The sequence below is a fragment of the Ctenopharyngodon idella genome, chromosome 18 (assembly GCF_019924925.1).
Source record: "Ctenopharyngodon idella isolate HZGC_01 chromosome 18, HZGC01, whole genome shotgun sequence".
NCBI classification, from domain to species: domain Eukaryota; kingdom Metazoa; phylum Chordata; class Actinopteri; order Cypriniformes; family Xenocyprididae; genus Ctenopharyngodon; species Ctenopharyngodon idella.
Genome location: NC_067237.1, coordinates 6909994 through 6937338, shown reverse-complemented (window position 1 = coordinate 6937338; position 27345 = coordinate 6909994). Strand labels below are relative to the sequence as shown.

The 27345-nt window shown below is 38.3% G+C and overlaps 2 protein-coding genes across 6 annotated transcripts; both read left to right on the top strand.

Moving 5' to 3' along the window:
- The first annotated feature begins 223 nt into the window (after positions 1-223).
- Positions 224-14725, top strand: ankrd67 (ankyrin repeat domain 67). Its single transcript, XM_051869814.1, has 5 exons — positions 224-420; positions 4164-4416; positions 6275-6827; positions 9428-9724; positions 12447-14725. The coding sequence occupies exons 2-5, from the start codon at positions 4178-4180 to the stop codon at positions 12615-12617; spliced, it is 1260 nt and encodes a 419-aa protein (XP_051725774.1). The 5' UTR covers positions 224-420; positions 4164-4177; the 3' UTR covers positions 12618-14725.
- Positions 14726-16117: 1392 nt separating this feature from the next.
- ccnl1a (cyclin L1a) lies at positions 16118-26864 on the top strand. Of its 5 annotated transcripts, none has more exons than XM_051869810.1 (11): positions 16324-16729; positions 17075-17149; positions 17702-17811; positions 19871-19991; positions 20103-20167; positions 23794-23893; positions 23988-24092; positions 24194-24335; positions 25590-25701; positions 25788-25886; positions 25968-26864. In XM_051869810.1, exons 1-11 carry the CDS (start codon positions 16484-16486, stop codon positions 26386-26388), a joined length of 1596 nt encoding a protein of 531 aa, XP_051725770.1. In that variant the 5' UTR covers positions 16324-16483; the 3' UTR covers positions 26389-26864. The 5 variants fall into 5 exon arrangements, 4 of the variants coding, with proteins under 4 accessions (XP_051725770.1, XP_051725773.1, XP_051725771.1 ...); XM_051869813.1 differs by lacking the exon at positions 16324-16729 and adding an exon at positions 18308-18347 and having other exon boundaries at positions 17069-17149; XM_051869812.1 differs by lacking the exon at positions 16324-16729 and adding an exon at positions 18308-18462 and having other exon boundaries at positions 17100-17149.
- The last annotated feature ends 481 nt before the right edge of the window (positions 26865-27345 follow it).

Genomic DNA, 27345 nt, shown 5'->3' with positions numbered 1-27345 from the left:
GATAAAAACCATTGAATTGTGAAGAAAGATCACAATAAGCAAAATGACCATGATAAGGGCCACAACAAAATGAGTTGATTTATAGCGCATTTCAAATACAATGGTAATTGTATTTGTGTTTTACATAGGATAAAGTAGAAAAAAAGATACAATTGCATCCAGTTTAAATGTAATTGTGCCACAGCAACCATCAGGCATGCGCAGTCTCAAACCTCTCTCTCTCTCTTCTGTGCCATCATACAATAACAGTGCTCTAAAAGCCCATTCTCACCATAGCAACCTCAGATGAACATAAAACACTTGATGAACAATATCAGATGGGGTGGAAAGACCGGACTTACATGTTATGTCACCCTGAGAAATCTGTTCAACAGCACACTGGAGAGAAGCAAGACGTCATGCAGTAACTGGCACTCACAGGTAACTTCTCTGTCTTGTTTCCAGTGAACTGAGTTGGACGGATCTGCAAATTCAAACGCTCATCTCTGGTAATGTGTATTTGTGTCACTGTTAATTTGAATCCACACGAAATAATGTAAACTTATAAAGTGATAATTGTTTGGGGTGCCAAATACAAGTTTAATAGTCTTTACTAAGAAATATATACTGTTCAAATAATTTCACTGTAAATGCAACAAAATAGCATTATCTCATTTGATGTCTAATTATTAATCTTCCTCAGCAGCAGTGTATATGTGCAGTTGCATGTTTTTTAAAGATATTTTGCTTTGATAAATGGCAAGGCAGGAGGCAAGGGCAGGAGCCAGTTGTCCGCCCACATAATCCCGAACTCCCACGACATGACAGGCCGTACACGCCTCCAGATCTCAGTGGCTCACAGCTTGGCTTGGAACACGCATTCACCACTGAGGATAACACTTAAAGTGTGATCTTTTTAAACTACATCTCTTTTCACACATACTGAACAATGGCACAGTTCACAGAGAAATGAAATTTGTCATGAGTTACTCACCTTCATGTCGTTTCAAATCTATATGACTTTCTTTCTTCTGTGGAACATAAAAGAAGATATTTAGAGATTTTTATTTATTTATTTATTTTTGGTCTATACAATAGATGTCAATGATCACCAAAACTGTTAGGGGCCATTTACACGACACCGTTTTAACTAAAAACGTAAAACTTTTTAAATGACAACGATGTTTTGGGGGCTTAAAAATGCAAACTTTTGAAAACGGGTTTCTACGAGTACGTTTACACAACAACGATGTATTAAACATGAAAAAGTTTTCGCTTTGCGTTTTTCGTGTGCAGACGGCAGTGTTGTCAAAATGATCCCTGTTCACACTGATCCATGAAAACGTCTAAAAACTGCCAGGCCAGTAGATGGCGATGTGACTTTGTAAGAAATTAGCATTTTTGTAGTTTACGTGGAGATGATAACGGCAAAGCCACTGGAAGGCAAGCCTGCAACCTTTAGCCAAAAAAGCGTAACGGCTAATGCTAACGCTCCGCCTCTGGCAGTACGCAGGGAAGGAGACCAGAGGCCGTTTTTTAAATGGATGCCAATGGATGAGAGGCTTCATTATGCTGATTAAACAGCTTTTGTGGAGAAATAGCTAATCATTTAATTAATCGACAGCCTGTTTGCTAATCTTCAGCATGTTTTGCACTAAACAATACTTTCGTTGGGAACTATATGTCAATTTTAGCTTGATAAAAATTTATTTTTTTAAGTGAAGGCAGACTAGGGAATGTTGCGACTGATGTCACTGCCATTACACGATAGGCTGAGAAGTGAGCACGTGATCAAGTTAGCCGTTACGCTTTCTCCAATGGTAAGAGATACAGACCCTCTCATCTCCCTATAATATACAATCTCTGATAACGGTATCGTTTTCAAAATCTTGCAATTTGAATCTTGTTTTCAAAAGTTTGCATTTTCAGGCCCCCAAAATGCCGTTGTCGTGTAAATAAAACCAAAATGCATAAAAAGTTTTACATTTTTAGTTAAAGCTGTGTCATGTAAACGGCCTCAAAAAGTTTTTGAAAACTATAATGTCTCCGTGTAAACTACAAAAACGTGTTCAGTCTATATGCGCGCAATTTTTCATTACAAAATGATATCGCCAACTACTGGCCTGGATATAATACAGCTTTTTAAATCTTTTTCGCCTATCCGTGTGAACATGGATCGTTTTGACAATGTTGTTGTCTATACATGAAAAGTACGGAGCCCCGCACATGACATGACATTGATTTACTAAACGTGCGCACGATTTACTATTTCGTTCCCTCGATTTATAAATCATGTGCATGATTTATAAATCGAGGGAACGAAGGGAATGAATTAGTAAACCGTGCACACGATTTATGGTGCGTTCCAAACGGGATATATCGCCCTCCGAAGGGCACTTCGGAGTGAAAACAATCATGGCCGCCATATTGAAGGGTCGTACCAAACAGAAGTGCTCAAAACTGGCCACTTCAAAGGGCCCTTCGGAATGAAGGATGTCGAAGGGTACAACTGATGGACACTTCGGGCCCCCATGATCCTTTGCACAGGAAGTTGTTTGTCATAACATAACATACATTTACTTATAAATTTATGTAGAGTGTTTTCTATACTAATATTTATACAAGTTAGATTTGGTACATTATTATTGTCAAAATGACATTGTACTTCAACAAAAATACTTTACAGCTCCCTTTATCAGTCCATTCAAATGTTTCAAATACATAGACACAATATACAATATGGTGCGATAAACCAAAAATAAATAAATAAACTAACGTTAAACAAAGGGCGCAGCTTGCACAATATACTCCTCCTTGATTGTCTCGTTAAAAAATAGTTTTTTTGACCCCTACACCCTTCATCCCTTTGAAGCTCTCACTCAAGAGGGTAAACCCTTTGAAGGGATTAGGGCATAGGGATGAGCCCTTCCGAATGGAACGCAGGGTATGCCTTCTATTTTTTTCCTGCATGTTATGTCTGGGGCTCCGTAGAAAAGCGCAAAGGAAAACCTTTTCCGTTTTTAGTACATCGTTGTTGTGTATCCTAACACTAACGTTCATAACCTAAACATAACATAGCCTAACACTAACATTCTTTAAAAATCCACAAAAGAAAGAAAGTCATACAGGTTTGGAATGATATGAGGGTGAATAAAGGATGACAGAACTATCCCAAAACAAAATCTTTTATTTAAAACAAACTTATGGCATGCATTACTAATGCTCATACTTCAAATCTGAGTTTGAACAATTTGTATTAAACTTTGTGCTACAGGTGTGAATGATACCCTAGATTGTGTTGCTTGTTGTGGAAACTTTTACAATTTTCACCTGGTAAACGATGAAAAATATGCCATACACTTAAATATGCCATGGACCTAAGCTATATCTAGAGACTACATATCCAGAAAGCAACCGTTCAGAACACCCATAGTAATGTCCTTAGTAATGCAGCAATTTTGCATATACTCACATTTTCTTCAGAAAATTCAAAATCTTGTTGCATTATACACGATGCTTAAGAAATAATTACTCAGTGTATGTTTATAGTTTGAAATGTCATGAAACTTTGATTCATATATTTTCAAATATATATACAATTAGTGTACATGATCTGTAATGGAGCATTACATACTGTTTATTATTCAGATGCTAATGATATCACTAAAATGTTTTTCCATGTTTTGCTTCTCCTCTACAAGACAGGCTGCCAGGAAAACTAATAAAAACCTCTGAAATAGTAATTGCAGCCACTGTTACTATGACAACCGTGTCTCTAGATGGAATTACAGCAGAAAGACAGATCAGAAGAGTCTTTGAAAACATTCACTGGAAGATCAATGTAGAATATTTGGAGCCATGGAGACAGTGACCTTATAGGTTACGCAACCACTCCAGTGATTTACTTAAAATTTATCACACTTTAAATGTAGGTCAGAAACGGTCCAATTTAGTGATGTAACCAAACTGGCTGAGAATCTTCTAACTGTTGTAAACTTTTACCACCCCCTGGTGGAATGAGTGTATAGTTAGCCAGAAACTAATCTGTACAACTGTCCATATTCTTTTAGTTTAGAGTAGTAATTCAAATGAGTAAGTCCATAAGTGAATAAGTCCAACTAACAACCAATGAAAATAAAAGGAATGCTTGATAAAACCTGTAACATCGTGAACTTTCTCCACAGGCTATCCTCGTGCCATGGCCCACGCAGGCCCAGAGATGCATTGGAGATGGTTGGAGCTCCATGACTCTGTGTCTATGGGGTCTGTGGAGAGGAAGGTCCGGACAGCTGCAGGAACAAGACAGTGGAGGATTCACCGTCGACCCAAACCCAGGCACACTCTCTTGGATGAGCGGAGGCTGCACTATGCTGCTTGGGAGGGTTGTCTGGAGCAAGTCAGGGCCTTGATGGAACGTGGGGTGCCTGCTAACTGCCAGTTAGTGAGCTATAACCATAAGGGAACAATTCATCCAAAATATTCAATTTTGGCATAATTTTATGTCATTTCAAATGTTATTTTTGGCTGAACTACACCTTTAAAGGGGCCATATTGTAGTTTTTTTTAATGGCAGCAGCTATTTACACTAAATGTAAATAGCAACAAAAAGTGTTTTCTTTGCACTAGTGAAAATAGCAGTACTTTCTTTGCATTAAGTGTTAGATATTTGCACCAAGTTTAAATAGTTTTTAGTTTCTGTTCATACTCATTATAAATAGTGGCGGATAAGCTACTATTTGCACCTTAGTGTTTTGTAGTACATTTGTAATGATGAACTGAAATTAAGATCCATGTGCGGTTTATTTAACAACAGCAGAGTCAGTGTACAGACAGACATGGGAAAAATCACAGAGAATATGGTCATAACAGGCAGAGGGCAGGCAGCAGACGGACATTATCCAGATGAAAGTCAAAGTGACGTGACGTGTAGCCAAGTATGGTGTCCCATACTCGGAATTTGTGCACCCATCCAAGAGCACACACAGCAGTGAGTAGTGAACACACACACCCGGAGCAGTGGGCAGTAATTGGGTGTTAGGTGCCTTGCCTTCACTTCCGACATCTACATTTCCTGCCGGTACTGAGACTTGAACCCACGACCTTTGGGATACAAGTCTGACTCGCTAACCATTAGGCCACAACTACAAAATGAACAAGGCAGGCAGCAAGAGTTAAACACCTGTTAAACACTTTATTCCCACTATTAAAAACCCCGTTAGGCATTTTATTTCAGCTTTTTGAATATTTTCTTCATTTTTATTTAAAATAAACACTTCTCTGAGCTGATGTGCAATGGGAGAAGGCAGAAGGGAGAAGAAGGAGTTCAGAAAAAGGCAGATTCGAACTACACTCTTAAAAATAAAGGTTCTTTATTGGCATCGATGGTTCCATGAAGAACCTTTAACATCTATAGAACCTAAAAAAATATTCTTTAGAAAACCAAAAATTGTTCTTCTACTGCATCCCTTTTGGAACCTTTATTTTTAAAGAGTGTAGGGTCGGTTGCGTCAAAAGCTAACGCTACTCTCCTAATGTTTATTAATCAAATTCTAATGATATCACTAAAATGTTTTCCATGTTTTGCTTCTCCTCTACAAGACAGGCTGCCAGGAAAGTTAAAGGATTAGTTCACCCAAAATGAAAATTCTGTTATTAATTACTCACCCTCATGTCGTTCCACACCCATAAGACCTTGATATTTTTGATGAAATCCGAGAGCTGACTCCTCAATAAACAGCAATTTAACCACCACTTTCAAGGTCCAGAAAGGTACTAAAGACATCGTTAAAAAAGTCGACGTGACTGCAGTGGTACAAACTTAATGTTATGAAGCGACAAAAATACTTTCTGTGCGCAAAAACAAAACAAAAATAACAACTTTATTTAACAATCTCTTCTCTTCAGTGTCATTCTCATACGCTGTTTCCGTTCAGCGCTTCCTCGTTCTACGTCAGAATGCTTGTTAGGAAAAGAATGGGAAAATAACGTGCAAATTACTTATCTATGGAGTCTCTGCATATTAAGAAGGATTAGGAGAAAATATTTTAACAATAAAAAATGTACACGTAGCACTTTCAAACAAGATCTATTGACAGTATTTGTGATATTGTTTTCAATTCGCACCGTCCATGATATATCCCTTTTAAATAAGTATTATTTCAGTGTCAGATGTTAGTAACAGAAGGTAACTGTGTAAAAATAGTAATGTCTAATGCCATGCAAAAGAGTGTTCTATTAATCCCAAAATAAATATACAGACATAATTTTTGCTGACTGGGCTGTTTTGTACTTCCAGGGACCCGTATGGTTGGACAGCTGTCCACCACGCCTCTTTCAAGGGTCATCTCATGCTGATCAAGTTCCTGTTGCAAACCGGCCAGGTGGAGGTAAACAGCCAAGACTTCTTTAACTGCACTCCCCTGCACCGCTCTTGCAGCGGAGGGAACCTCGAGACCACAGCCTTTCTCCTCCAGAAGGGGGCATCACATTCAGCAAGGTCCTGCTCTGGCCAGACACCCCTTCACCTGGCTGCAGCCAGTGGACACCTGGGCACGGCACGGGTTTTGCTCCAGCATTTGGCCTCCCCAAACCCCCAGGACTTTCATAAGTGGACACCCCTGCATTGGGCAGTCTTTGGAGGCTGGGGGGACGTGGCAGAGCTCCTGCTAGATAATGGGGCAGACGTGGAGGGAGGAAAAGGTGTGGGCATGAGCCCTCTGCAGCTGGCAGTGCTGACAAGGAATGAGGCGGGGGTGAGACTGCTGCTGCACCGAGGTGCAGATGCCAATATGAGGGGTCCTAATGGGCGCACAGCCATGCACCTTTGTGCCTGCTCTGGAGACAAGAAGGTGATTGACTATGGGCTTGAAATTGACCCTATTTATTTTCTAAATGGATGCTATAGACCTTATTTTAAACAATTTATCTATGTTTTATTTTTTTTAAATGTTTTGACCTTGTAATGTGTTAAAGGCCCTGTTTACACCTCGTATTAAGAAGCCTTTTCAGTGATCCATTCACAAGTTGTCAGCCAAAACGCATTATCGTTTACACCTGGTCTGACCCGCGTTTTAAATGCGTCTCCGGTGACCACTTGTGTTCTAATTTCGTCTAGACCCTCCTCTCCTTCTTCACACTCTACATCACTTTCACATGAGTGTGCAAATATTATTGAATGAATGAAGCCATTATGCTGCTTATGAGCAAGCTGAAAATGAAGCAAATGGAAAGGATATGAATGGTAACGACGATTTCAATCGTAATCCTTGTGTTTTGGCACAACGTAGAGAAGTTGGAATCAATTGTTTTGGTGCACTTTCTCAAAACACGTGCCATAATGCATCCCATGTCCCAAAACGTGTCAGTGGGTGGTGAGTAGGTGGTCATTTGTGGCTGTTCAAATGCATTTGACCACATGAAAGCTAACTGGTCAAATACATTATTGTCTACCTCTGGAAGTGGTTGAAATTGTCAAGCTCAAAACATCTCAGACCTCATTTACACCTGTACTCAGGTTGCCAAGTCTGCGGTTATCCCGCGGAATTGGGCTACTTTAACACTGTTGCGGGTGCGCGGGTTGTTTTTTTTATGTCAACAGGTTGAAGCGACCCCAAATAACATGATATTTAGCCTCCGGAATGTGATTTTTACTGGGTGACCGCCCCTGAAATGTGATTGGGCTAGTTTTGGGCAAGTTTTGAGTAGCAATTGGGTGGGTTTTGTTGTGAAAACCTGGCAACCCTGCCTGTACTTAGAGTTTTCCACTTGTGATCATATTGACAAAAACACATTTTAAAGCCAGGTGTAAACAGGGCCAAAATTTCATAACTAGGGCTGCGTTCCAGTTCGTTTTTTTATGCCCTTCCCTCGCTAACTTCTTTCAGTCTCATTGACTCGGATGTACGTCATTGCTTACGTTGCACGAGTGCCCACTACTGGTGGAACCTTTGCAATGGGCTGAATTGGAACATCATAAGCCCTTGAAAATCCGCTATGGAGTATATTTATTATAAACTTCCCTCACCACTTCATGAATTGGAACGCACTTCAAAATGGCGGTAGGGATTCCCCCGAGGGGAAGTGCTTAGGGAAGTTGGCGAGTGTGTGTCTAAAAGTGGAGTGGAACGCAGCCTAGATCTTACGGTGAAAATGACAGACTTATTTCTGGTGACGTATGCCAGAATTCTCTAATTGTTTAGTTTGCCTAAACCCCGCCCCTGCAAACTTGTGTTCATTTGCTTCTACTTTTGAGTGCCTACATCTCAAAATCCAATCAACAACCAATGCATAGAATCAAATCCTGCACTACATTTTTTGCCTTTCTGATAATCTGCTACACTTTAAAATTTGGTCAACTTTGAAACTACCAGCATATAAAGTTTAGGGGGTTTAGAGCTTAAAAAATAGAAAATGAATTATACTCCAATAATAGATTGTTGTAGAAAAAAACAGACATAACTAAGAAAACAAAAAATAAAATATACAGTTAGTATCTTTTACTATCCTTTAAAGATTTGATTTTATTAACCTGACAAGTCCTGCAACTAGTTTTTTCCTCAGAAGCGCTCATAATATCAACCTGGTACCTTTTAAACATTCCATGTAGAATATTTACAGACACATACAACTGAATATACCTACCTTGCCCATAACATTGTTATGCAAAAAATCACATCTACCAACTGTTTTAACAGAAATCTTTAAAAAATTATGTTTTATTAACAAAGTTAGGAAAGAGCACATTCAGATAATCTACCTAACCAGCGCAAGAGGAGGCTTAAATATATAGCCGACTTACCTCTGTTCCATGACAGTTTTTCCACCATCCACCATTGTGCTCTGGGTTTGGGCCAAATTCTGAGCTTGGAGTCCTCTCCTCGGACAGCACGCCAAATACGCCATATATCACGCCAAATATCCAATTATATGTAAGTGTGAACTCATGAACTCTAGAGACTGTAAAATAAGTTTGTGGCTGGAAAATTGGCAAGTGGGACTCTGTTTCAAATGCTATTTACATAAAAGTAGCAGTGTAACATAGCATTTGGAGTGATGAAATAATGTTATGCTATCCGATGTTACCTACTAGCACTGATCATGTGATCATTGAGTCTCTGATAAATGTTCTCTCTAAAAAACTCCAAATGAACTCTAAAAACTGTCTAAATGAAGTGTCCTATAAACACCTAAATGCATTTGTTTCCAATCATCCCTATTACCGCAGCATAACTTGCATTGCCAAGACTGTGAATTCAAGGTCTCGCTGCCCTTTTGGCTGAATGCTGTCAGAGTCACGCCAACCGCGCGCTGTGAAACAGATGGCATATGTGTGGGTGAAGGGCAGTGTACTGTTCCTGTCTGCTTAGCACCATTTGATCTTTCTTTCTCTCTCTATTTTCCATCCTCCCTCGTCTGTCTCTTCTAAACCGTATCTTTTCCTTCCCCTTAGATCCTCCAGCAGCTGTTAACAGTAGGGGCCAAGGTTGATGTCAGGGATGGAGATGTGGCGTCTCCGCTGCATCTGGCTGCCCGCAGTGGCTCCAGGGCTGTAGTGCACTTGTTGATTCTGAATGGAGCAGGACTTGAGGACAGGGACAACCTCAAAATGACACCACTGCACTACTCAGCACTCAGGGATAATGTTGAGGCTGCCAAACTCTTGCTGCATTATGGGGCAGATGTGAATGCTGTGGAGAGGCTCGGACAGACACCTTTGCACCTGGCCTCAGAGAGGGGTCACTGCAAGGTGTGTTGATTCTCTCTAATGTTTATATCTTATGTAACCCCTCCGGTTGTACATGCAGCGCTCCGAGTGGGATTTGAACCGCGTTTCCAGCATGAGAGGCAGGCACACTAACAATGACGCTAAAGACTGCAGCCTCTGGCGTCAGTTGCTGCTAATATGCCTCTTGAGGCCAGGGGAATGAGATTTACTTGTACAGCTCTTTACTAGCTGCTATGCATATATATGCAAAATTTGCAGCCACAAAGTTGGCCTGGCATCTTTCCCAGTATTTTATAATGCATTGATTTTGAGGGCTTATCAGGGTGTTGCAAGAGTGTTTTAGGTAGCTTACATAAGCTGAGCAGTTGCCAGGTTCATTGCTCAGAGTTATAAAATGAATGTTAATAGATTTGATGAGAAATATGTAAAATTTTGTCTTCTCAGAAAGAAAATCTAAGAAGCAGGAGAGTAAAAGTCTCTGTTTGCTCTCCATTTAATCTCAGTGGTCTCTAGAAGAAACAATTGAGAGGCTATTTAAACCTGGTCACTTTGTGCATTTTCTCTGATTGAATAGCTTTCCGACTGTCAAAAGACCAGTGCTGCATCCGAATATGCCTACTTCCATACTATATAATAGGTGAAAAACAGTATGTGAGCCAAGTAGTATGGCCAAATTCATAGTATTCATAAAACAGTACCCAGATGACTTACTACTTCCGGCGAGATTCTGAAGTGAGCATTCGATGGACACTTCAGCTACTATCCCATGAGGCCACGGGAAAGGATTTGTGAATGGAGGTGAAGCAATGCAACTGACACCGTAGGTCACATACATGGTGGATGTAGTATGTCCGAATTTTATTCATACTACACACATTCATACTATATAGAACATACTTTTTAACAGTTGCAAAGTAAATTTCAGTATACAGTATGCTATTTCGGATGCAGCACAGGTGTAAATGCCCTCCAAAATGCTTTTGAGATGGATTTAAATCCGATCACTCAAACCACTTAAGAAGGTGGTTTGAGACACATTCCAGAAACAAGTGTAAATGTATCTTGTTGTTAAAGGGTTAGTTCACTCAAAAATGAAAATTATGTCATTTATTACTCACCCTCATGTCGTTCCAAACCCATAAGACCTTCGTTCATCTTCCGAACACAAATTAAGATATTTTTGGTAAAATCTGATGGCTCAGTGAGGCCTGCATTGCCAGCAAGATCATTTCCTTTTTCAATGCCCAGAAAGGTACTAAAAACACTGCTTCTTAAAGCTTCGAAGCTTTATGAATCTTTTGTTTCGAATCAGTGGTTCGGATCGCGTATCAAACTGCCAAAGTCACGTGAACTATTGAAATTTCGAAACACTTATGACGTAACGTGTCATAAATCACGTGATTTTGGTGCTCTGAACCACTGATTCGAAACAAAAGATTCGTAAAGCTTCGAAGCTTCATAAAGCAGTGTTTTGTAATCGCCCATCACGATATATTGTTGAATAAAGTCATTATTTTGTTTTTTTTGGTGCACAAAAAGTATTCTTGTCGCTTCATAACATTAAGGTCGAACCACTGTAGTCACCTGAACTGTTTTAAATCTGTCTTTAGTAGCTTTCTGGGCACTGAAAAAGGAAATGATCTTGCTAGCAATACAGGCCTCAGTGAGCCATCGGATTTTATCAAAAAGATCTTAGTTTGTGTTCTGAAGATGAAAGAAGGTCTGACAGGTGTGGAACGACATAAGGGTGAGTAATTAATGACTGAATTTTCCTTTTTGGGTGAACTAACCCTTTAAAGCCATTTTACTCCTCCCGAAATGGTTAAAAAACCAAAAAAACAAAAAAAACATATGAGAGCTTGTTATACCAGCTAACGGTTGTAATACAGAAGAGGCGGGAAAGGCAGGCAGAGTGGAACTAAGTGCAGGCGTTTTTAATAACAAAAGCAAAACAGGAACCAAGGAAAACAAAGGACAGGAGAACAAGAAACCAGAATACAAGAACACACAAGAATACTGAAATATGAGAAACAATTGACAAACTAACACAGCAAACACTAGGGCTTGTGTACACAGGGAAAACTAGATAACAAGACACGGGTGCAAATAATAAGGGAGTAACGAGGGGAACCAAAAGAACTACAAAACGACTACAAAACTAGAAACAGGAAATTAACCAAATAAAATCTAAACATAAAAGTCCAAATGAAAGACATGACACCAGTAGCCAGACATGACAGCACAGCAACATGCATTGCCACAGATATGGCCCACCATCTTTTTTCATCAAGCAAAAAAAACAGCGTTCATTCACTAATTCACAAAACTCAACACAGAGTCGTTTTCATTAAAAGTGATGAGCCAGTGCTGACACAGCTCTCTCTTCTATTGCTGTCATTGATCTTGAAATAAGATGATAATAAATTGCACCTCATATGATATGCAGCATATCTGTTGCTTTCAGTTACATAAAAGTTGAATTTGCATATAGCCTGGGAATGGAAGATCGTATTTATATTTGTCTTGCGGAGATATCTATGTGGCCAGATGTAAATGAAACCATTTTAACAAATCGGATAGCTATCTGATTCTGATCAGTAAAAAAGCATTAACTGAAAAGTGTAAATAGGCCCTAAAATGATCTCATCTGTGATGTTTTGCTCTTTGTTGTATTTTATAAATGTCTTTATAAATGTTTACCTGTGTCTTTCCTTTCTCAGTATATTTGTGATTCAATCCACAGGTCTTCAAGGTTCTGCTAGACAAAGGTGCTGATCCTGCTCTAAGGAGCAGCTGGAGAGAGACAGCAGAGGACGTTGCAAGGACACACAATCAGCTAGGCATCATCCAGCTCCTTCAGCAACACCAGACTGTCAGGATGAGCGATCGAGCTCAGGACAGCATGCATAGATAGAAGAAAAAACAGAGAATTAAAGGGATAGTTCATCCAAAAATGAAAATTACTCCATGATTTACTCACCCTCAAGCCATCCTAGGTGTATATGACTTTCTTCTTTCAGACGAATATGATTGGAGTTATATTAAATAATGTCCTGGCTCTCCTAAGCTTTATAATGGCAGTGAATAGAGGATGAGATTTTGAAGCCCAAAGAAAGTACATCCATCCATCATAAAAGATATCCACACGGCTCTGGGGGGTTAATAAAGGCCTTCTGAAGCGAAGCGATGCATTTGTGTAAGAAAAATATCCATATTTAAAACTTTAAAAACGTAAATAACTGCCTTTCGACAGACAGCCATTCGCACGTCGACTTGCGCCAAAAGAGTATCACCTGACGTGATGTAGGAGTAGTGTAAGCTTTGACGCCTCTCACTGTTCAGACAAATAGGGCTGGACAACAAACTCAAGCTCCTCTTCTCTTATATCGAAATCCTCTGACATTTCTCTTAGAAAATTCTCGTTTTAGACTTCTAATTCATGACCGGTGTTTTGTTTTGCTTCCGCGTTCATCAGTGTGTCATGTGTCAGGTCAGAGTTCACTCTTTTGCCGTAAATCGATGCATACAGACGTCTTTCGGAAGCTAATTTTTTTTTAGTTTTTAAAGTTTTAAATATGGATATTTTAATTACACAAATGCTTCGCTTCAGAAGGCCTACACAGAGCAGTGTAGTAATCTTTAATGATGGACGGTTGCACTTTTTTGGGCTTCACAATCTCATCCTCTATTTACTGCCATAAAGCTTAGGAGAGCCAGGACATTTAATATAACTCCGATTGTATTCCTCTGAAAGAAGAAAGTCATATACACCTAGGATGACTTGAGGGTGAGTAAATCATGGGGTAAGTTTCATTTTTGGGTAAACTAACCCTTTTTATGATCACACAGAGGATAACTATAACGATAAATAAGTTTTAATAATCTTTCTTATTTCACACCACAACTATAACGATACAGAGGAACAATATTGATGGAATCACTTTCAAAACTATTTTTTTCTAGCTGATAAACGATAAAAATGATGGTGGAATTGGAGTCTTGCGATTGTAGTTTAGTTTTAGCTTTTTACTTTAGGCTTCTTCATAAAAGTTGTTCATTTTTGAAGATTATCATGATGAACAAAACGTGTGAGAATAATAAATGTTTGTCGGTCACACAGTTTATATTCTGCAATAATCCATCCTATTGGAATTTTGTCAAGGGACTGGCGATGCTGACTTGGTGATGGTTGGCCTACAAAAATACATCACCTCTGCAGCACTCTATTGACAGCCAGTCAGAATCCACCTGAGATCGAGCATTTAAAGCGGCAGACGACTTAACTGCAGCACACGCTTATAACAGAATGTTATCATGCGTTGATGTGGATGATAATATAGTTATTGTTATAGTTATCTTCATCGTGTGAATGGGCCTTAAACAAAAGTTCCAGTCTACTGATTTGATTGAACAAGTGGCATTCCAAAATATTTTGTGTAAATGTGTGGTCACATTTACTGTTTCACAAATATTCATGGTCGAAATCGAGTAATTTTTATAGGAATATGCGCAATCAGGAATTTAGCTTGAGGGCAAAAGATTTCCCCTTGCAGATTTCGCTCGGGTTCATGTTGATCATGCGAATTCACGATGTTGACCAACAGAAAGCTGCTTGGTTTGAAAGTGACTTCTGTCAGAGTTGTGACCTTTGTGCCCGTGAATTTTACAGAAATTTCTCTAATGTGACTTTACCTTAACAGAAGTGGAACTACTCTTTGTACCTGATCTTCCCTATCAAAACATTGCCATGGTAAACATAATTTCTGTCAAAATGCCATAGCTAGAAATTACAGGGGATGGAACAAAATTGAGGTTTATTCTTAAGTTTTTTTCTTTTTCTTTTCTTTATTTTTCTATTTTGAACAGTGGTGGATAAAACTTCAAGTAGTAACTTTAGTGCCTATAGTATTGGTGCAAAGTATGGTTAGCAACTTATATTTTTAAGGGTCTATACAGAAATAAAATCCTCTTCAACAATCAGATGCTCGGGTGACAATTTCTAATAAAGCAGGTATAATTTCAGCACTTTGTAATGTAAATTGTTCACATAAATTGTGTTTTATTGCAAAGAAGAAACACTGCTTTGAAATATAAAAATATATCAAAACAAAATTAATAAAAATAAGTTCACCAGCATGGTTACTGCCAGAAAAATAAATCTTTCAGAGAGAAGTTTAAATCACATTTTATAACAGGACATAGATAACAACTTAAATTCTCCCAACGGGAATGTATCTGATTGCATTGATAAAACAAAATAAGTAAAGTTTCTTCCTTAGTTTTACATAAAAAGTTTTAATAAAGTTGGAAACATCTGCAAAATGGCAATTTGGGAGCTAGTTGGATAGATATTATGCAGCATCTTAAAATGTACTTCTCTTATTTTGTTAGAAATGCAATAGCCTATTTTTGAGGGAGTAGCCATGCTCTTGTTCAGTAAATACTGTTAAAAAAAAAAAAAAAAAAAAAAAACGTTCCAGAAAAAAATAGGCCATTTATATATTTTCTCATGAGGTCAGCATACGACTGTGGAACGTACCCGCGGATTGATATGTACTGCACACTGTTCAGTTCCTGTCATCAGCGTCATTGGCACTTCCCGTCAGTATCCGGTCACTAGCTAGTGGCTACAATCTAAAACTACACATATTACATAATACGCATATTACAATAACATATTTCCCCAATAGAACAACGTATTTGACACTACTAAGTGTAGCCTACTATTTATTTTTCGTGATGCGTTGATGTTGAATAGATTCAATGAAAGACTGTGAAATCTATAGCTAATGCTGATATTTTTATTGCAAAGAAGAAACAGGCTAACAGCACTGCATTGAAATACAAAGTACATAACATGAAAAGGGAAGGGAAAATACAAACAAGTATAGAAAGTACACGTCAGTCAGTAAGAAAGATCCATTATTATTATTATTGAGAGATTTAAAATCTCAGTAAGAAAGATTCTTGGCAGAGTGTTAAGAAATTGTGAATTAAAAAACAAAACAAAGAAATTAATAAGTTCAACAGCATGGTTACTACTGGAGAAATAAAGAAATATATATTTCAGATAAATGTTTAAATGACATTTTATAAAAGGAGATAGATGTATCTGAAAGGGAATGTATCTGATTTCAATGATTAAATGAAGCACAGCTTCCTCAATTTTACACATAAGTTAGAAACATCGGCAAAAGTAGAGATATCATGCTGATAAATTGCTATGCTCACTCCCTCGTGATCACGTGGAGTGTTTTATGTGTTTACTTATGTTATACGTGAATAAATTACATTTTATTCGGCTCTACAATAGGCCGCGGATGTGTACAAATCTGCTGTTTGTCAGGCCAGACTTACGTCAGACCAACGTTCAATCCTTACAAAAATACAAACACCTGGAAGCGCAAGTGTCATTTACAGTATCTGACTGCTGCAGGATGGCGGTGTGATCTGCAGGAGGCGCTGTGAAAAAAACATTACCGAGACAAACCCTTATTGATAGCGCTTACAATCCAAACATAACCAGCAATATATTTAGTGAATACTCGATGGTGTCTACTAGTCTATCTATAGGAGCAGAAACGTACTTCAAAGCAAAGTGGTGGGTAACAGCGTTGAGTAACGTAACAGTTGTCTGACAACGATTTGGGCACGTGACACATCTCTGCACCAATCAGTGAGCTTTCACAGAATCAGCCGAATGCAGTGCTGTTATCCGCTCTGGGTTACGAGTATATTTCTAGATTCTAACGTCCTCGGCAGGTACCGACGACAGCGATCATGGAGGCGTCGATGGCGACCGGTCCCGCCGTAAACGCTCCCGCCGTTAATAGCGAAGGCATATTAATAGGGGATAAAGTGTATTCCGAAGTCTTCCTCACCATCGACAATTCTTTAATTCCAGAGGAAAAGCTTTCCCCAACACCGTCTATGCAGGATGGCCTCGACCTGTACGTCGAGACCGACCTGCGGATCCTGGGTTGCGAGCTCATCCAGGCCGCCGGAATCCTGCTGCGCCTGCCGCAGGTAATTGATATATTTGTTAGAGTACAAAAACGATTAATCTAAGTGAAACTGTCAAATTATGGTGGCAGTTCAAATAAACCATTCAAACAATTGCTACGTGATATTATCAAACGCATATAACCCCACAAAAACACGCTAAACTTTCCCATGTACTAAAAAGACGTAAAATAAATAAATGATAAATAATTTTAGTTTATACACCGTGTCTAATCTAGAATTCAATCATATGTATTTGTACGTCTTTCACTAATGGTGTCTGTCGGCTAGACAAAAACAAAATGGCGGACGTTGCTTTTTAAACAAAACGGCAGTTTATTGAATCTTTATTGTATATCTGTTTTTCAGGTTGCCATGGCGACCGGACAAGTGCTTTTTCATCGCTTCTTCTACTCGAAGTCTTTCGTGAAACACAGTTTTGAGGTAAGAGAATAAAGCCGTATTTACAAGCAATGCGGATGGCAGCCATGTTGTATGAGTTGCAGTAAATGACATTCAGTCAGATTATAACAAATATATCGCTGGATAGTCTTTACATATATATATATATATATATATATATATTTTTTTTTTTTTAAATGTTGGCGTTATAACAGGGTAATTATAATATCCCTATTTTCAAATAAACTAACTAGACGTAATTTTTGGGCATCAAAGGCCTGTTTGACAGCTCACTATATTGATATGTTTTTAATATATATTTAGGTCTTTTAAGTGTGCATATATATATATATATATATATATATAATATATGAGTTCAGATTTTTTGGGATAATTCTTGTGTAGTTGTATTTTTTTTTTTCATTTGCCGACACAAAATTGAATGCATTTCACACAACATTTGCTTAAAATCACTGAGAAGTTCTGAAATAGATATATTTATTGGTATATCTGCTTATCAGCTTGTGTATGTTGCTTGGATTCTTGTGTAGTAGTGTTTCTGACAGCTCTTTCTGTCATTTGTTCTCTACCTAGATTGTTGCCATGGCCTGTATGAACTTGGCTTCAAAGATCGAAGAAGCCCCTCGGCGAATTAGAGACGTCATCAATGTGTTTCATCATTTAAGGCAGCTCCGAGGCAAAAGGTAAGCATGACTCAGTCTCGCAGGCCTTCTGTCACACCGTTTCCTCTGTTTGTTACCTGTTCGCCCAACCTTCCCACCTTAACCGATTTATTTTTCTTTGAATAACATTTAATGTCATCACCTCAAATTGTAAATGATTCAGGTATACTTAAACATGTTAAATGTGAGTAGTCTGTGCACTTCTGTTTGTCGTTGTTATGATGTCTTAATTTTGTTTGCTTTATTCTAAACCATTTTAAAGCTTTTCAGTTCCTTCATCAGTCATAATTGGTAGTAACAGCAGGATATTACCTGAGCAAGTAAAATACGTTCAAATGGCTCAAAAGGTTAATTTTGATCAAGGGACTATGATGCCAATTGGACTGTGTTGCGGAAATTACTGGCTAGTCTAAATTCTGAAAACAATTTAAAGAGAATAAAAAGGAAAAATTGTTCATATGAACTCAAGGACGCGGTATTAACTTGAATTCTTTTTTCCCTTGCAACCAACTAACAGCGACCAGCTACATTTACCAATGCCTGGGTGATGTGGAATGGTACGTAGAGATGAAGCAGTCGGCATGGCAACAGTGAGCGAGGTGTCGCTTCCCCCCCTCCCCCGGGAGAAGCCAGTGGTCTGAAAGCGGTCACTGGGATATCGGGGATCGACAGGTTGGCCGCTGGTCCGAAGCGTCTGGGTGACTCCTGTATCTCAGTTTAAGCTTATTGTCTCTGCCAGCACAGGTGATGATCTAAATTTTTATTTCATTATCAAGAGACACCTCACCACACATGTCATAGCTTCCACAGAAATATCTCACTCTGCACATCCAAGATTGAAATCTCTTGTATGTTCACATGACAGGAGTTGTGAGGGTTGCACACTGAGAATGTGCTTTTTTTTTTTTTTTTTTTTTTTGCGTTGTAATATATTATTTCGTAATATAAGCATTATGTTTGGATCGGGTGTTTTAGACACTTTATTGTCCAAAATGCACTATTAAAAGTTGTTATACAAAGGGCAGTCATCAATGTCAGGTTGTCAGAGCTGTTTTGTGAGATCATGTGTGCATTTCACCTTCGAAATCACTTAACCGTATTGTTTAGTGTAGATTTTTATGATTATTATGATTTCAGATGTAATTGTATGACATTAAGCTAAAAATGTTATTAATGTTTTACGAAATATTTCTGGATGTCATGTCAGTGAAAATTAAAACATTCAGATAATATTAAAATATAAACAATTTTCTCTCTTTTCTGATGAAAGAGAGAGAAAAGGTAAATTATTAATAAAAAAATCTGTTAGTTTGATAAAATGTAGGCATCCCCGCTCCCCCTCTTTTTCCGTTACTGGATAATTGATTTTATAATATCGTTACAACGTAGTTTTGGTAAAATATTAAATGTAAAGTGTTTCTCTTGATATCATAACTGGACAGTTATATATTTTTTAATAGCTAAAAGAGTACAAGAATAAAATTAATTTAGTTGGTTAGTATTTTTTTTGCTGTTGTATTGCAGATTTTGATCACATGGTGAAGGTGACCAGTGTTATTTACGCGATTACCTTACACACCTTGAAGTGCTATTCTCAAATCGTGAATCAGCATTGTTATCATGTTGTCATGAACTTGTTCTTCAAGTAGTTTTTGATAAAAAGCTCACATCTGTTTTTTTTTTAATGGTTATGCTGAGTCTGTATACTGTGTGTATACTGTTTTTAAATCTTTTGTTTTTTACCTGGTTAGTGTATTGTGATATTGGTTAGTGCATTTATAGAAAAACGTTTTTTGTTTGTTTGTTTGTTTGTTTGTTTTTTATATATATTCTGTTGAAGCTATGATGTGGTGAGAGGTGGAGCATTTTCTTTTTCCTCTAACAGTCACTTGCGGCAGTACTAAAAGTCTTAAACTGAAATTACAGGAGTCAAAAAACTGGACCTGTTGCCTGTAGTTGGTTGAAAGGGAAACAGAATGATTTAAATTGAAAATGAAGCAAACAAAAGGCACTTTTTCATTGTCTTAAATAGTATTTGGGTTTGGGGAAACCATTTTACTTTCGTTCCTTCATGAATCAGGAGTCCAAGTCCATTGATACTTGATCAGAACTACATAAACACCAAAAACCAGGTGATAAAAGCTGAACGGCGTGTGCTGAAGGAGCTGGGCTTCTGCGTCCACGTCAAACACCCACACAAGGTATGTCCACCATATTCTTTATTCTTCTTTTTTTTTTTTTTTTTTTCCACTTGAAAGTTTTGATGCTAAATGAAATGGGTAACTTAACATGCAGTTTCGTTGCTTTTCTAGATTATCGTCATGTATCTGCAAGTCCTTGAATGTGAGAAGAACCAAACGTTGGTCCAGACAGCATGGTGAGTAAATAAGCTATCTTGCATTGGGTGTCTAGACACTGCGGTGTAACCAGCCCAGTAATTAACCCGCTTACGTAACTTTTCTGTCCCCTCATCTGATGGATTGGTGTATTCGTGGCTCATGTGTGTGTTGGTGTGTCTTCTGTTTTAAATCTCTTGTTCATGGCTGTAATTAAAGGAAAATGGAGAGCTTAGTTTAACTCTGTCCTTTCTCTCTACTCTTTGATTAAAGGGTAGTCCATGATGGTAAGTGTCATAAAGAACCTCTGAACTCTGCTCCTCCAACCACATGACCTCAGGAATCTCCCCCCATTGGCTGCCCTTCTCGAGACAGCCAATCCAGTGAGAGCTCTCTGCCCGAGAATCACTGAAGGGGGCCTTTTCCAGCTGCCATCAGCATCTTGTTTTCTTGCGGTTGTCCAAAAGGATTTGTATTTTTTTTGCTTCAAGTCTCAAGTTTTCTCTCTTTTTTTTTTTTTTTTTAATTATTTGCTTTCACCTTTATAAGGTAGTTTTAAAACCTGAATATTTGCATTTCATTATTAGACTTCACTAATTAGATTTAAGTGGTAGTATAAGTAGTCTTCTTTTTTCATTCCTAAATGTACTCCAAATTAAAGGGTAAATCACCCAAAAATGAAAATTGATGTCATTCACCCTGATGTCTTTTCAAACCTGTATGATTCTTTTTTTCCCATAGAATAGCTTAGTATAAATTTTAAATTGTTCACGTTGCTCTTTTCCATACATTGACAGCATATAGTGTCCAGAGGCTGTCAAGATGTAAAAAGGCAGAAAAAGTGGTCATTGTTCTCTTTATTTTCTGAAATTTAAGCTGAATCATGTCCTCTATGATCTCTTGTGTGCTTCTACATAAACTTGGTATGTCACATTTGTAGCTTGCATAAAGATTCGTAGTGTAATTGTTTTTTTTTTTAATGGAGGCCAGAATTTGTTTTGTTTAAATTTGTTAGATTTGTATCGAAGATACATTTTTAAAAACCATTTGTAATTGTTCCTCCCAGATTTTGTTATAAACATGCAAAAAAAAAAATCATAGTCTTTCGTGTCAAACCTAGCTTGTTTGCATATGTGTAGTGTAAATAGTATTGAGACCTCTACTGGGTGATGAAATTTTTGCTGAATGGCCACTTATCCACACGCAAAGCTTATTATACGGCTTCAGAAGAGTAGTAATATGGTGCACAATATGCTTTTTCAAGCTTTTATATTTATTTTGGAGATGGACAGCCTCTGTTCACCATATTCTTCCATTGTATGGGGTGGGGGGGATCTTGAACATTGAACATTGGTAAATATTTCTTTTTTTGTGTGTGTGTGTGTTCCACTGAGGAAACTTTAATTGGTTTAGAATGACATGATGGAGAGTAAATGACGGTTTTTATTTTGGGTGATCTATTCCTTTAAATATGCAATTATCGCAATAATTTGGTGTGAGGCGTTGTGTCTTACAGGAACTCTCTCCTGCTCAGTCTACACTTGAACGACATGTTTGAAGCTCAGCATAAAAATCAAATGTTCTAAGTAGGGTTGGGAATCAAAATTCAATTCTGGAATCGTACACTTGTAATAAAATTAAAATTTCGATTCCGCTTATCGATTTGTGTTCGATTCCGCATATTGCATTTTACTGTGATTTCAAACCATTTTCTAGCACAAGAAGATGCAAAAGAGAACGCAATTTGGAACTCAGTTTTCTTTGCTCACACATCCAAAGCTCGCGCAGAGAGCCATCTCTCATATAGTGCACAATATGAGTAGAGTTCTTGTACTCGTTTTGTCTTAACTGAACGTAAACAGTTGAGAAGGAAAAGGCATATTGGATTTTGCATGAGGTCTTAAAGTGACAGCAGCCTTATAAACCTGCTGCGGTCTGTCATTAACGTTAATCAAAGAACAAACATTTTTTGTTATTTTACATTTGATTACAATTTCTGTACCTGAACTTTGTTCAGTTGTATTTATTTGTGCTATTGTTTATTTGTTTACTGTTTACTTGTCTTTAATGTTTGAAATTTATACTAGATAGTCCATTTGTTTATGCTGTGGTATTTTTGTTAAAACCATAGGAAAATGTTAGTGTTCTTTAGGCTTTTTTTTTTTGGGCAGCTGATTTTTGTTTATGGAAATCAGCTGCAACAAAACATTTTGCCAAAAGACAAAGAATAAATTTGATATAAATGTTTGACTAAATGTTTTTACCTTACTGGAATCGAAACTGGAAATAAAGAATTGGAATCGATAAGCAGAATCGGAATTGGAATTAGAAGAATCGTTAAAATTCAAACGATACCCAACCCTAGTTGGCCTGCAATATAAAATCTGTGTTTCTATTTAAGCATAATGCACATCAATGTAGTCTTTCCCTTACTTGTCAGAATGACACAGCGTTTTGGGTCCATAGTATCCATCTGCCTGTTTGCTTTTTTTCAGAGAGCTTTGCATCTCATTTCTGGCAGTCATTCAGAGTTGAAGTTAAAGCTTATTGTCTTTCTGCAAGTCTCCATACTACAGGAGATGTGTATTTGTCCATTCCCAGGGCAGATCCTCTCAGCCCGCTTTGCATGCCGTATATATTGTTATCAGTTGCATGCAGTCATCAGTGCTACATCCCTGCTGTGTAAAAATTCCCTTTCTCTCCATTTTACACTCTCATCTGCTTATTTTATGGAAAGTTAAGCGATTATTTAAAATTGTATTTTGTAAAAATGGATGAAGTTATAGTAGAGCTGCACGATTCTGGATACATTTGGAATCACGATTCTTTTGTTTCAAACTGAGATCACGGTTCTGAACAGACATCTAAACAAAATAACGTAATTTACTAGAGGTTCTGACAAATGTTAATTGCTACAGTCTATTTAAAATGTTTAATGAATCTGAAAAAAAAAAAAAATCGGTTTGAATGAATGATTCAATGACTCATTAATTCTTCACTTGTTTCATTAATGGATGAATCAGCTTTTTTTTAAACAAACCTCTTTACTGAATGAAGTGTCATGTTACTTTCAAAAGGTGATTACGTTTCCATAGACATCAGTGTTTATATCTGAACTATAAAATTTTATCTTCGTTCTTTTGTGATAACACAGAAATGACAATATTGTGTTGTTAAAGACTGTTTGTACATGACAACTGCTCTCTCTGGCTCAGCAGCAGCGCCGACGCGGATTTGAAAGTTATGTTGTGATTTTGTGAAAGGTTTAATAGACACAGGCGAATCGTTTAGGAATGAGATCACCTGGGTGTTTGAATCGAGATTGCGATCTCGTAATGATTAATCGTGCAGCTCTAAGTTGTAGTAATTTGTTGCATGCAAACCAGTTATATGTTTTGACAAATGTCCTCCCATGAGCTTATCTATGCGCACATGGGTTCACTGAACGTGTGCGTGTGCCCGTTCACACTGCATGCTTGCCTTAAACCTTCTGTAGAACGACAGAGGAACGTGAGGCAGAGAGGAAAAGGACAAAGTTAAACTCAAGCCTCCATTTATTTTTGGTCTTTTTGCATCATGTGGCAAACCTCGTACTTAAAGATGAAGTTATGGATGATCAACCCATGCAGGGAAATGGCAATTTTGTGGTTCACCTTCTGTGTTGCAGGAACTACATGAATGACAGCCTTCGCACTAATGTGTTTGTGAGATTTCAAGCTGAGACCATTGCCTGTGCCTGCATTTACCTCGCTGCACGAGTGCTACAGGTACAAAACCGTTCTCTGTCCTTCATCACCTCTGCTTGTGTTTACTCTGAGATGTAGTGTTGTTAATGTCAGACTTTTCCCATCATTCTTTCAGATATCGCTACCCTCTCGGCCACTCTGGTACCTGTTGTTTGGTGCTACAGAGGAGGAGATCAAAGATATATGTACAACCACTCTTAAATTGTACACCAGAAAAAAGGTTAGACCTGTTTCACGTCATTCCTGTTTTAAAAGGAGCAGGTCTTCACTTGTGTGTTATTTTGAGTCTGTTTCTGATTTGTTTCCTTTGTTTTTTTTTAGCCAAATTATGAATTCCTGGAGAAGGAAGTGGACAAGAGGAAGGTGGCTCTACAGGAAGCCAAACTGAAAGCCAAAGGACTGAATCCAGATGGCACTCCTGCTCTCTCCACATTGGGTGGATTCTCTCCTGGATCCAAACCATGTAAGTTGTCATTTCCACTACCTATTGTGCAGTCTAACAGCTTTACTTTTAAGAATAGTTTACCATTGTTGTTCCAAACACGCATGACTTTTTGTCTGACACAAAATAAGTAGAATGTCCAAACTGCTTTTTTTTTTTTTCCCCATACAAGAAGTGTAAAGCCCAAAGTAAAGCTTCGGTTTTTATGCATACACCCGTTGTTTCACGACCAAAAAAGAGAGATGGAACACCTATGAACTACTGGAGACCTCAAAAACAATAGACTCCCGTGTTGATGAGCGAAGTGTGAGGGGGTTTAGTGGGGGTGTGCGATATCACGATTTTAGATTGCAAACAAGGAAAAAAAAGAGAGATCATAGTATCATGCTACAGTGCACATTCTGTCAGTTGCAGTTCTGGCATCCCTACATACTGGTACATTCCAACATACTGTACGCAACATACATTAACATGACATTTAGCAATGCAGCAGTAGGGTTACACTCGCATGACATTGCAGTTGTTCACCATCATGAAAGTCTATTATTTGCAAGAGTTTTAAAGCCTTGCCAGTTAACCTTTTTATTCATACACCTGAAGCGCACGCACACTAGAAGCCTGTCACGCAGCGTGCGAGTACTGAACTAAGTTCTCTTTTGCGTCGTATTGTGCTTGTTGTTGTTCAGACACTGAACAAAACATTAAAACATTCTGGTGTGCGTTTGTCGAGCAACTGTTAGTGCAGGTTATCAAATGGGGTATACTTTTAAAGGCTTTAACATATGCTAGTGTTTGCATCAAAACTTAAGTGTGTTAGGCGCAAAGAGGCGCAAAACTTTTTAAGGTTGTAAAGCTCCAATCATGAAAAAAAAAAAAAAAAAAAAACACCATAGTATTATAAAAATGGTATATATACACTAAATTCTAAGGGACCATATTTGAATGGGCAAGAATGCAAAATAGATTTAAAAACAAGCAACTTACATATTGGTGTGCTAGGTAGACTCAGAAATAAAGCACATGAATTGTATATCGAACCCCTGGTCACTGATTTATTTTGAAAGAGCCGCAGGAACATTCTGCTACTCCTAATGAAACATTCATATGGATTTGGAACAACATGAGTAAATGATGACAGAACGTTTATTCTTGAGTGAGCAATCCTTTAAACACACATCTCACTAGCTTGATGTCTACAGGCGTCTGTTTTTAAATTGTATAACAGTAAACCTGTAAAACATGAAAAAATAATACAAATTTGATTCTTCTTGTCAGGTTCTCCTAATATAATGAAGGCAGATGAGAAGTCTCCCAACCCTCAAACGCTCAAGGCCACGAAGAAAGAACCAGAAGATCGGCCGCAGGGCTCTAAGAGCCCACACAACGGGTGAGTTACTTCACAGATAAATTATGCGATTGTCATTGTTTTAATTAAAGAGCACTGATTAAGCATCTTCCTTGTCCTTTCCTCAGACTCAGGAAGGATAGCAAGTTAGGTCGGAACAGCAGGAGTGCAAGTCGTTCTCGTTCCAGAACGAGATCCCGGTCCAGATCTCGCTCTCCCAGACGACAGTAAGTACCACTTGTAGTGCGCTGCTGTATGATGGCTATATGATGTTTTATGTCTATACTCAATTGCTGCCTTTCCTCTAGTTACAATAACAGGCACAGTCACTCAGGCACCTACAGCTCTCGCTCCCGGAGCCGCTCTCACACCCGCAGCCCATCTCCACGGCGACATGCCAACCACGGCCCTCCGTCTCCCCTCCTGCCACACTTGAAGTCCAAGCAGCGCTCAGACGATCTGCACCAGCACAGCAGACACGGTCACAAAAGGAAACGGTCGCGCAGCCGCTCTCGTTCCACCAGCAAGCCCCGCGAGCGGGACAGAGAGCGAGAGAGAGAACGGGACCGGGATCGAGGTTCCTCTGACCTGGCGAAGAAGCACAAGCACGAGCGTAGCAGCGGCGGCCATCACCGCGAACGGCGGGAACGCTCACGCTCGTACGAACGCTCTCATAAAGGCAAACATCACAGCAGCAGCCATTCAAGCCACAGTCGACACAGACGCTGAGTGTTTTCTTGTTACACGTCTGTGAGACTGAGAGTGCATTTGTGTTCGATTAAAGCGGTCCATGTTGACCTAGTTGTCTGTTTTACTTTTTTGATTTCTCTTGTGTTATTTTGCTGTTTTAGTTTTAAATGTTGAAAGGATATGAAACTAAATATTTACAGTGTAAAGATGGGTTCAATGTTGATGTTATATGGGAAATGCTTTGATTTATAAAAGCAAAGGTGGGAAAATCACTAGTTACGTAGAAAAATGAAAAAATGTTTTCAGGACAGACAACGATACTTTGCACAGCTATTGGAAAAATTAATAAAGATGCTCTGCTGATGAAAGAAAATTGGTTACTCTGAAAATAGATCATATTTTTTTACAGCTGGATGCAGACTTTTTCTTTTTTTTGGATCATGGTGACTGTTGCACTGGTTTTTAGTCTGCACGTCTTCAATGTCTGATTTTTACTCAATAAAAAGTGAATTATTCCTACTGTCAATTGTTGTTTTTTACTCTATGGAACTTAGTTTGTGAATCAAAAATAATTTCTTGCTCTCTGACATCATTAAAATCATATGAGACTTTTCTAGGATACAACCTGTTATCACAAACTTATATTTACTACACCAGCACAAACATCTAATATCTGGAGCTGTGGAGTTAAAAATTTATATTGATTCTAGTCTCAATCAGCTCATCATAAATGTTTTTTTTTTTTCTCACATATGTAGCAAAAAACTTCATTCCAGTGAATCTTTCTGTTTGGATTGTTCATGTAAATTAACAAATAGAAACGGTTACAGGGGCCCTTGTGTAGGGAGGGGCCTGGAACACGAATTCAACTGAGGAGATCAATCTGGTACATGGGGACCTGAATCCCTTCCTATTAGTCACTTTCTCTTGTTCACTGGTTCCTCTGGTTTCCGTTCCACCATTATTCTGGACAAGGACAGCTCAGCTTCAGACTAC

Coding starts and splice junctions, on each gene's coding strand:
- ankrd67 (XM_051869814.1), top strand. CDS start 4,178: ATGGCCCACGCAGGCCCAGAGATGCATTGGAGATGGTTGGAGCTCCAT. Junction 4,417..6,274: donor GGGGTGCCTGCTAACTGCCA/GTTAGTGAGCTA, acceptor TTGTACTTCCAG/GGACCCGTATGGTTGGACAG. Junction 6,828..9,427: donor CCTGCTCTGGAGACAAGAAG/GTGATTGACTAT, acceptor CCTTCCCCTTAG/ATCCTCCAGCAGCTGTTAAC.
- ccnl1a (XM_051869810.1), top strand. CDS start 16,484: ATGGAGGCGTCGATGGCGACCGGTCCCGCCGTAAACGCTCCCGCCGTT. Junction 16,730..17,074: donor TCCTGCTGCGCCTGCCGCAG/GTAATTGATATA, acceptor TCTGTTTTTCAG/GTTGCCATGGCGACCGGACA. Junction 25,887..25,967: donor TCTCGCTCTCCCAGACGACA/GTAAGTACCACT, acceptor CCTTTCCTCTAG/TTACAATAACAGGCACAGTC.